This window comes from Papaver somniferum, chromosome 7 (assembly GCF_003573695.1).
Source record: "Papaver somniferum cultivar HN1 chromosome 7, ASM357369v1, whole genome shotgun sequence".
Lineage (NCBI taxonomy): Eukaryota > Viridiplantae > Streptophyta > Magnoliopsida > Ranunculales > Papaveraceae > Papaver > Papaver somniferum.
Window position 1 is genome coordinate 14,938,058 of NC_039364.1, and position 10,921 is coordinate 14,948,978.

A 10,921-nucleotide genomic window follows, 5' to 3' on the forward strand; every position below is an offset into this window, starting at 1 on the left:
TTATGTTACAGCAGAAGATATTGTTTTTTTTGGAACAATGACAAGTAATTGCAGTAATTTATAGTGCTAGCAAGGAATTGTAGGTGCAGATTAAAAATGCACAAAATAAATCGTGTTATGACATTTATGAGTAATTTCCCAAAACAAATTATAATATATTTCCCAAAACAGATTATAATATAGTGGATTTCCTACACTAACAATAAAATGAATTATTATTAATGAGATTTTTATTTTAATTACCTAGCATCTTCACTATTAATTACTCAATCTGTCCAAAAAAAAAATATGTCTTGGTGAGATTTCACCAATTTAAGAGGGGACTTCAATGCAGTGCCACTCACATTTAAGATTAAGAATGTGATGCACTGGGGAAGCGTTGAATAGGATTAATACTAAAACCACATGTTTCCGAGATACCACTCTCAAGAAAAAAACACAATTTTTTCAATTCATCCAAGACTATTTAACATTAAAACAAAGAGCTCTTTATATAGATAACTCTTCTCATATTTCCTAAACTATCAAAATACTGATTACCTAAAATAAGAGATATTTCTAAACTAATAAATCCCTATATAAATAATTATATTACTAAAATATTTTTCATAAATGAAAATAACTTAATTAATTATAATATTATTTTCTAAATAAATAATAAATAAGAGAATAATACCAATAAACAAATATATTTCCTTTCCCTAAATACTTCACCATTCTCCCCTTCTCATGAAAAATTCGCCATCAAATTTTGCTGGTATAATTGCTCGCATTTATAATCCGTTGAGGAAACTTCATATAATCCTTCGGAAAATTCAAACTTTGCAAAGTTAGTTTCGGACACAATAACACTTGTACCGAACTAATCGTACAAACTGCTTCATGAGAATGATCAATGTATTTGGGACATATTAAGAAATTATCGTCAGGGTAAACATCATATATTGGAGGTGAATTCCAATCCACGATAACTTGATATTTTTCAATTTCAGAAAAAGAAAAAATATCATCAAACCTTTGGGTTTCAAGCTTTAATCCAGACTCCAACGAATCTCGCGGATCATGTGCAACTCCTTGAAATCCTTTCTCCTTGTCGCCAAAAAGGTTTTTGTTTTCATCACCAGTCACTTCCTCCACTCGCTGTAGGCTAGGACCATGATGGGGCTCTTGATGATGATGCATTTCATCCAATTGGAGGGTGAGCGCCTTAACCTTCCGTTCTACATCATCTATTACCGCTTTCTCTTTCCCATCGCTGAGAGCGGCTCTTCGAACAACACCATAATTTCTTCCTCGAAACATGATGCGGGAGCGTTGCCTGTCCCTAAACCAACTGATGTGGTGTGTAAGTGTTGAATAGGATTTAATACTAAAACCACATGTTTCTGAGATACCACTCTCAAGGAAAAACACAACCTTTTCAATTTATCCAAGACTGTCTAATACCAAAACATAGAGCTCCTTATATAGATAACTCCATAAAAAAAATAATTGATTTTCTAATATATCAAGATATTATTACCTAAGCATAAAATATAATCCCTAAAAGAGAAAATCACCTAATTAATATTATAATATACTTGATAAATTATAATATATTAAATAATTATAAAAATATTCAAGCATATTTTATTTCCCTAAATACTCCACAATTCTCCCCTTCTCAAAAAAAATTCGCCCTCGAATTTTGCTGGTATAATTGCTCGCATTTATAATCCGTTGAGGAAACTTCATATAATCCTTCGGCAAATCCAAATTTTGCAAAGTTAGTTTCGGACACATTAAAACTTATACCGAACTAATCGTATAAACTGCTTCATGAGAATGATCAACGTATTTGGGACATATTAAGAATTTATCGTCAGGGTAAACATCATAGATTGGAGGTGAATTCCAATCCACGATAACTTGATATTTCTCAATTTCAGAAAAAGAAAAAATATCATCAAACCTTTGGATTTCAAACGAATCTTTCGGATCATGTACAACTCCTTGAAATCCTTTCTCCTTGTCGCCAAAGAGGTTTTTCTTTTCATCACCAGTCACTTCCTCCACTCGCCGTAGGCTAGGACCATGATGGGCTCTTGCTGATGATGCATTTCATCCAATTGGGGAGTAAGCGCCTTAAGCTTCCGTTCTAGATCATCCATTACAGCTTGCTCTTTCCCATCGCTGAGAGCGGCTCTTCGAACAACACCATAATTTCTACCTCGAAACATGATGCAGGAGCATTGCCTGTCTCTGAACCAACTGATGCAGTGCGGAAGCGTTGAATACGATTAATACTAAAACCACATGTTTCCGAGATACCACTCTCAAGGAAAAACACAACTTTTTCAATTCATCCAAGACTGTTTAACATTAAAACAAAGGGCTCTTTACATAGATAACTCTTCTCATATTTTCTAAACTATCAAAATACTGATTACCTAAAATAAGAGATATTTCTGAACTAATAAATCCCTACATAAATAATTATACTACTAAAATGTTCTTAATAAATGAAAATAACTTAATTAATTATAATATTATTTTCTAAATAATAATAATAAATAAGAGAATAATACCAACAAACAAATATATTTCCTTATCCTAAATACTCCACCAGAATGCAAGAAATTCTCCACTTGCTTGGTTTAATGGTAAAAGAGATAAGGGTACAGAAATATACTCCTAAGCTACCAAGAGAAACCATTAATTTTCTCTCCTTGGATAGTCGCATCAAATTGGCTGTGTAAGCCACGTGCCAACGGATTCAAGCTTTCACATAACTTTTTTCTTGGTGAGTTAATTGTAAGGGCAAAATACCGCATAACATATCAAGTGTGCGTCATTTATACAAGGTTGTGCGTCATTATCAACATTAAGAGCGTGATGCAATAGTAGCACGAGCGTGAGGTGAAAGTAGTACAAAGTATAAAGCATCAAGCGAAGACGGACGCATAAATCATATCTAAGATGACATCTCCAAGTCACACTAAAAGTATGAAGAGTCGTGCAGAAGTTAAGAGTACGTGCGAGAAACAACAATGTGAGCGTGCGTCAGTGACGCACGTCAGATCCGAAAATAGGGGCTTTATTAGCTGTCATCCACTATGTAAACACCAATATAAAGAGAAAGGCAGGAGAGAGAAAGAGAGAGGACACATTTTGTAAACTAGAGGAGAGATGTATTATTTTCATCTTCTCTTTCATCCTCCATCACCAAAACTAGATCTAAAGCTCTACCAAAAACCCATTAATGGAGATTCTAAGTATAATATTCATGTAATTACAACAATCACAGTAAAGAACCATGGATGTAGATCACATTGATCGAACCATGTAAAAAATCATTGTGTCCATTTACAATTTTAGCACTCTTATCATCATTTTTATGTTTAGATCTAGACATTATTATCATACAATCATAGGGTGTGTGTTGTGGGATTTCTTACAACAACATTTTGGCGCTAGAAATACTACCTAATGCTTGTTGGATTGAAGAAAATTCAGAGAAGTTAGCAACTGTTGGCGAGGGATTCAACTGGATCTATAAACCACAAGGACGAAAAAGGAAGTTTCAAAAAAAATATATATTTACATCTTCAGACAACAAATGTTGGGGAACCGAGAGAGGAAATTCTCCAACAAAGTGAAATCAGCGGAAATCTTCGCCAACTAATAATTTACGAGGATAACTCTTCTTTCTACATCTTATATTTCTTTAATTTTGTGATATACAGTATGATTTTGGAAAACATTTTCATTAAACCCAAACCCGGTTCTTCATAAAAACTTGATTTCTTTTATTACCTTAAATCAAAGCAAGTGTTGATTAGACATCTGACGTATACGAATATTACTTTACAAACATATACTCCCTCCCTCCTAGTTTAAATGCCTAAATAGGATTTTGCACAAAGATTAAGAAACATAAAGAGTATAGTTTTTTTTCCACAATTACCCTATGTTAGTATTTAAGGTTCCTAGTTTTTAGATGTCTAGGTTTTTGTTGTTTATTTGGAACATTCAAATTAAAAGAAGTATATAGAGAAAAGTATTAAAGAGTGTGTATAGAAAATTGAAATACACAATTCTCCATGTTATGGGATGATTCCAAATTAGGGGAAAATAAGGATAAAAGGTAGAAAAATATGGAATCTAGCAAGTATTTTAGGACAAAAAAAATCTTCTGTTTTGACATCTAAAATAGGAAAGAGGGAGTATGATTAATTTCAAAAACTTAGAGTATCTAAATTTCAGTTGATTTGGGATTATACCCTGTTAAAAAAGAAAAAAAAAAAAAAAAAAAAAACCTTCGGCAGTGATATCTGACCTCCATGTAGAGATTCTGAATCACTCATCGGTTTAATTAATTATTTGCAGCAGTAAGTGATCTGTTAGTGGCGAAGGAAGTCTAAAAGAAATTATCAGGAGATCGAAAAGCTTCTCAAAACTAGTAGGCGAAGTTAAAGCTATGAAAAAAAAGGGATATAGGCGAAGATAACAACACAGGAAGAAGCGAAGAATAACATTTTTCATTGTGCTACAAGTGATTGGAAGATTTCTGCACGTGAGATGTAAAAGACAGAGGAAAAAATCAATGGACCTCGGATGAAATCCTACAATGGACGTGCGATAACATCGGACAAGAGAAGAGAAGATATCTTTCTTTTATTTTGTTTTGTTGACTGATGTTTCTTATTTTACAGCAAAGAAACGAAATTTGATGATGTCAATACGAAGTTAAGCATTGATTCACTATAGAAGAACATCCCAGCAACTGGAATACTTAACCAGCGTACGAAGATGATTGAAAACCCATCTCAACATATGCTGTCGATGACAGAAGGGAAACCGGTCAAAGAAACTTCAACAGAGCGAAAAATAAGACGCACAGGCAAAGCAAAACAATGGAGGACGTACATAGCAATGGAGAAAACGAAGATTATGACCGACAATACAAAGATGAACAAAGATTTATAGAGCGAAATAATGAAAGCTCCATATACAGGAATGGCCAAAGGCGATAATAAAGAAAGAACAACCACGACAAGAAAAAAAGATGTACCCACTAAGGATGCAAACACAGAGCATGGAAATCATCCACCAACATGGACTACCAGTGGCATACCACCAATGAGAAAAGCTTATAAGAGCAAAAACAAAGGAACTCATTAATTCAACCTGCATCAGAAACAAACCACAAACAAGAGAGATAAAGCAAGCAGATAAACCAATGGAGAAACAAATGTTTATCACATCGATCCAAGGGCACAAAGAAGTACAGAAAAGTACCAGAAAAGAAACCAGAGGTCAAAGAGTGAAAGATGGGAGCTTCGTCAATCAATCACATGCGAAAAGAAGAAAGGCGATAATATTTTCTTTGTTACAATTTAGGGCATGAAATGGGTGATGATATCCTATCAATGAAGGGAGACAATTGTATCGAAGAGCGGGCCGGGTGAAGAAAAGGAAAGGACGAAACCAACCAACAATGCGATTGAAACCATCTCGGAACTGTCAAGGGGTAAGAGACAGTCGGGCCAATAATGAAGCAGTCCTTTTAGCAAAGAGTGACAACAAAATAATAACTTGTGCGAATATTATCGCACCAACACAAACAGAAGCTGGAGCAGTTGGTTGAGGATGTAGGGGAAAAATACCCCAAAACATATCAAGTGTGCGTCATTTATACAAGGTTGTGCGTCATTATCAACATTAAGAGTGTGAGGCAATAGTAGCACGAGGGTGAGGTGAAAGTAGCACAAAGTATAAAGCATCAAGCGAAGACGGGACGGACGCATAAAGCATATCAAAGATGACATCACAAAGTCACACTAAAAGTATGAAGAATCGTGCGGAAGTGAAGAGCACGTGGGAGAAACAACAATGTGAGTGTGCATCAGTGACGCACGTCAGATCCGAAAATAGAGGTTTTATTAGCTTTCATCCACTATGTAAACACTTATATAAAGAGAAAAGCAGGAGAGAGAAAGAGAGAGGACACATTTTGTAAACTAGAGAAGAGATGTATTATTTTCATCTTCTCTTTCATCCTCCATCACCAAAACTAGATCTAGAGCTCTACCAAAAACCCATTAATGGAGATTCTAAATGTAATATTCATGTAATTACAACAATCATAGTGAAGAACCATGGATGTAGATCACATTGATCGAACCATGTAAAAAATCTTTATGTCCATTTACAATTTTAGCATTCTTATCATCATTTTTATGTTTAGATTTAGAAATTATTATCATAATATCATAAGGGTGTGTTGTGGGATTTCTCGCGACTACATTAATCACTTTTTTTTTTTTTTTTTCTTTTAAATGGAACATAATTAATTTGTGGTTAAATGCCTTGGTCGCTGCGCGATTAAATACTTTTATATATAAAATTGAATTTCCAAATGAATTCGGAGTTTTGATAGGAAACAAGTGATACGTACAAGTGTATAATGTATATTCATATGCCTTTGTCATTTTGATAGGAAACAAGTGATACGTACAAGTGTATAATGTATAGTATTGAAACAATTGAAACAAGGCTAACTTCCAAACTGCCGAATCTCCCATATTTGACAATGAAATCTGATATTTACCAAATTTTGTTCATGCACATATTAAGTGTGAGGTCGTCTCCTGGAACAGCTTGAGAACGAGGCTGGCAAGTTGTGGCAACAAGCTTAATCTTAAAGTGCAGCTAGCATCTTACGAAGCAACTTGCCAACTAGCACCTAAAGAATCATTATTCGTATCATTTTTTCATAAGATAAGACGCTCCATAAAAGTCAACAGTAACTCAATAAATTTTATTTCTTCATCAAATTATCTTAGCAAATACAACCAATATACTTGCACAACTAATTCTGGTTTAAAGAGTGAGTGACAAAGCAACGACTACGAAATTTGGGACTTCTCATGTAATCAGTGCTGAAGAGAGCCCTTGCGAAGTGTAGTACAAGCATAGTTTGAAGCGTCAGCCATCTTATCCGGTTTAACACCAACATTGCACATGTTTGCTAAGCTTCGCATATGTTTGAATCCATATCGAGAAAATGGTCCACAGTGTTTCTCGTATGTTTCCACCTGAACAAGATAGCATATATCGAACATCGGTTCAACGATATCATTTTCCGAATATAATCTTGAGGTGTACACTCATTTGAAAACAGTAAAGTTTAAGATACTATATTACCATAGCCTTGTAACAAATCCAGTCATCAACAAGAGGTTGTCCAGCAGGCCTTACAGCTTTTATTACATTGGAAGCCTTTGCGGCCGTTCCAAATAAAAACTTCCCAACGAGATCCATACTACCATCAACATACTTCCTCTGTTGCATAGCGTTTTTGTATTTCCTCCAAGCTGTAGTTTTTTTTTTAGATCCCTCCGGAGCCTTTTGATACTGGAGAAAAAATAGAAAGCAAAACATTTTACAAATGTGAAGCACAAAGAAAATTTAAAACTAATGCTAATTTGAGTAAAAAATAAATAAATCAGGGAACCATACTTGTAGCCTGAAATGAATGAGATCGGTATCAATTTGATTAATAGAATGGGATAGCATTTGGACCGGTTTCGAGTTGGTTTTTGTTGAAGACTTGTATTCATCATTTTCTGGATTCGTACCTATATAAGTATACATACATAGATTTTTAAGTTGTTTAATATCACCATATTGAGTTACATGTGATCCAGGATTAGTATTTTGCGCTATCGTTCTTCTTCTCACCTGCACAGATTAACAAAAGGTATCTCATTAGGCTACATGTAGAAATCTTTATTAGCAAATTGAAAATTTTATTGTTGGTATTCAAATTTACCACTCCATACTGCTTGTATAAAGATTCGGTCTTCATATTGTATTTCTCACTGCATCATATATGGCCACAAGACATATAGATATTAACGAAAGAACAACAAAAAAAATATGACATAGTAAAAACCATTCTTGATTCAAATCTAGCAAGACGAGAAGACGACTGAAGGAAACATACCTGTCTTCTAACCAAGCAATACTATACAAATCACCCAAACAAGTAGTATATTCAGAAGGAGAAGGAGGAACATCCTCGGGACAATAGTATCCCCAACTGCTTTCACTAGCATTCGATGCTGTAGTTACGTATATATTCATTCCAGGTTTTAGTAAACCTTCAAACATACTTCCTGCTTCACAAGCTTCAATATAAATCACCATACTCTTGTATGTTCCTGCTTTATATTTTCTTTTCAATGTATCATGAAGTTCATTTGCATATAAGGCCTCTGAAGTGCCTGGCATTCCGAGTAAACCAGCCGCACCATGATCAGCATAGTAAATGAAAATAGTGTCCTTAGGACCACTTGAGACGACTTTGCCACTACCATTTCCGGTAAGAGCAGATTTATTTCCTAGAAGCACATTTAGAAAGTTACCAACATTTACGTCATTTCCGATATAATCCTGAAATCGAAACCAATAGATAGACATCATATGTTTGCAATTTAAAATAGTTAAGTTCTATAAGTTGCATTTCTAATGAATATATACCTTTGGAACTCCATAGTAAACATCCTCGCCGCGAGGGTTGTTAATAATAACACCAGGTCTTGGATTGTACTCATTGAACACAATATCATCATACATGAAAACTATTATGTTTTCATCTTTTAGTCCTCCTTTCTTTAAGACTTGATATGCATGACATATATCAGCCTAGAGACAAAACATAAACAAGGAAAACATGCATGAGAAATCTCTAATGAATTATTCTTAACTACACAAACAAAAACAACCCATAAATTTTGACATTATAGCTACCTGATGTCGATAATTCTCGTAACCATTCGAACCAGCAAGAAGAACAGCCCATCTTGTACCTTGAGATGTTTTATCATCATCTCTACTAATGAATTCCTTTAACCCCACATTTCTACTCTCAACACATATAAGAGTGGGAATAAGCACTGCAAGATGTAGTATTAGTAAAGTGCTAAAAAACGAGTAAAGATTCATTTTGATTTGTGTTGCAACAAAAAATGTTGAACTATTTTCTGGAATAATGTGAAGAACTCTGAAGGACTGGAGATCAGTTTATAGAGCTAACAAGGAAAATTGTACTCCCAAACATTTAAAATGGGTCAACTAATTTGGTATTGCATTTATGTTTATCTTCCAAAAATAGATTAATTAATTGAGTTAACTAGACCAACAATCTTTCTTAGTAGTATTAAATACTTGGTGTAACTTACTGAATTCAGTTTGGAGCACTCGCTACACGACGAAACAATTGACACATACAATGCTTTTTTGGTAGTAATTTGTTGAGCCCATAATTATTCCTTTTTTCTCTCTGGAGCAAGGCGTTTCAACTGGGATGCTTTATTTCATTTTAACAAACCGCTCTACCACTGAGCTACTCTACTGAGGAATAACGGACGTTGTTCCAAGTTATCTTCTTCTTCATTGGTTTTTCATTTTGTTTTGAGTCTTGCTATCACCAGCAGCAACCATGCATCAGAAGACAATAAATATGTATCTGTCACAAGACAATAAATATGTATCTCTAAAGCGTTAGATTTTGCATATATCAATATGTATCTCGATAATAATAAATCTGACGAATTAAAATGTGTGCTTGGTACTTATTGACATTGTGTATTCATGCACATAACAAAAATAGTAGATATTTTGCTCCGTGGTATATATTATGGTGCTTTTATTATTTTTAGAGCTAATAAAATTGACACCCACGGTTTGCTTATTATTTGTAGAGCTGGTCGATTGATTTTGTCATTATAGTATTAGCATAGGCCACCGCTGAGAAAGCATAGTAGTGACATTGTTTTTGGAAAAGATAAAATTCATTCGAGAAGGTGCTGAGAAAGCATCAAAACTTACAGCGTAAACATAGCCAGAATGTACAAGAATATTTTAGTAATTTATAAGTATAGTAGTGACATTTGTAATTTCGGGCTCCAGATTCTCTGTTCCCAAATACTTTCTGTACCTCTGTCCCGGCCTGTCTAAAATTGACATGTGTTATTAGCTTAATAATAATTAGACGGCGTTTAAGTCTTAAATAATTTTAGGCTTCCCTTAAATATAGCCCACACTTTTAATAACCAAAGCCCATTTGACTTTGGTCAATTTATGTTTACTAAAATTCGAAATTTGACCTTTTTTATTATTATCCATAGCCCACAAACTAGGTTAGTAAATCAGTGAATAAATGAAAGAGTGAGTTGAAAAATCAGTGACTCAGTGAATCAATAATCAATAATGCTATTTGTCCCAACTAGCAATCGGGTTCTCTACAATCTAACCTAGCTGGCAACTATGTGGACTTGAATTTCAACGGATTTTCCATTTTCTGATTTTGATTTTTCTACTTTATAAAAAACAAACATCTCACGACATAGTTCATGAAATATTTCCTTACACTAGTATAAGAAATCCAAACACTTCTGCTTCTTCTTTTTATCTTTCTTTTCAACGAACCCTAAGAAAATTTTACCGTGGGTCTTCTGAAGAGAAGGGATTTAGGAGGTAAGAATGCAAATTCGCAATCCAATTTCTGTCAATTTACTAAGGTTTGGACGAGGTGATGTCAGTGGGTTCCAGAATTCAACAACTATTTTTGAAATGATCTCTCTGTTTTCAGTACACGAAGAAGGTACAATACCAAGGAAGACATACCCTTCCATAGACTCCTACTGTATGGGAAAGTATGATATGAGAAATACTGCATGCATAATCTCATTGTTTTTGTTTATCTGTGACTGAAAGGATCTTTGAGATGATCTCACTACCATTGTGAATTCAATTGCTTTTGTAGAGAGACTTAAAAGAACATGTAATTGTTTAAGCATGTGGCCGCATACTCTACGGCCTTTGCGTACTTATTGAAAAATTCATTAAGTTTATGGATTCTGTAATTTATTTA

At 34.2% G+C, this 10,921-nt stretch overlaps 1 protein-coding gene across 1 annotated transcript; it reads right to left on the reverse strand.

The window, feature by feature from the left end:
• Positions 1-6,787: 6,787 nt before the first annotated feature.
• On the reverse strand, positions 6,788-9,022 carry LOC113300533 (vacuolar-processing enzyme-like). Its single transcript, XM_026549741.1, has 7 exons — positions 8,797-9,022; positions 8,527-8,691; positions 7,991-8,439; positions 7,817-7,865; positions 7,504-7,725; positions 7,189-7,398; positions 6,788-7,079 (listed from the first exon to the last, which is right to left on the reverse strand). The coding sequence occupies exons 1-7, from the start codon at positions 8,989-8,991 to the stop codon at positions 6,918-6,920; spliced, it is 1,452 nt and encodes a 483-aa protein (XP_026405526.1). The 5' UTR covers positions 8,992-9,022; the 3' UTR covers positions 6,788-6,917.
• Positions 9,023-10,921: the final 1,899 nt, after the last annotated feature.

Excerpts from the sequence above, each read along its gene's own strand:
- LOC113300533 (XM_026549741.1), bottom strand. The coding sequence starts at position 8,991 with ATGAATCTTTACTCGTTTTTTAGCACTTTACTAATACTACATCTTGCA. Across the intron at positions 7,399-7,503 it reads TCATTCATTTCAGGCTACAA|TATCAAAAGGCTCCGGAGGG; the intron begins GTATGGTTCCCT and ends TTTTTTCTCCAG. Across the intron at positions 7,080-7,188 it reads GGATTTGTTACAAGGCTATG|GTGGAAACATACGAGAAACA; the intron begins GTAATATAGTAT and ends TATCTTGTTCAG.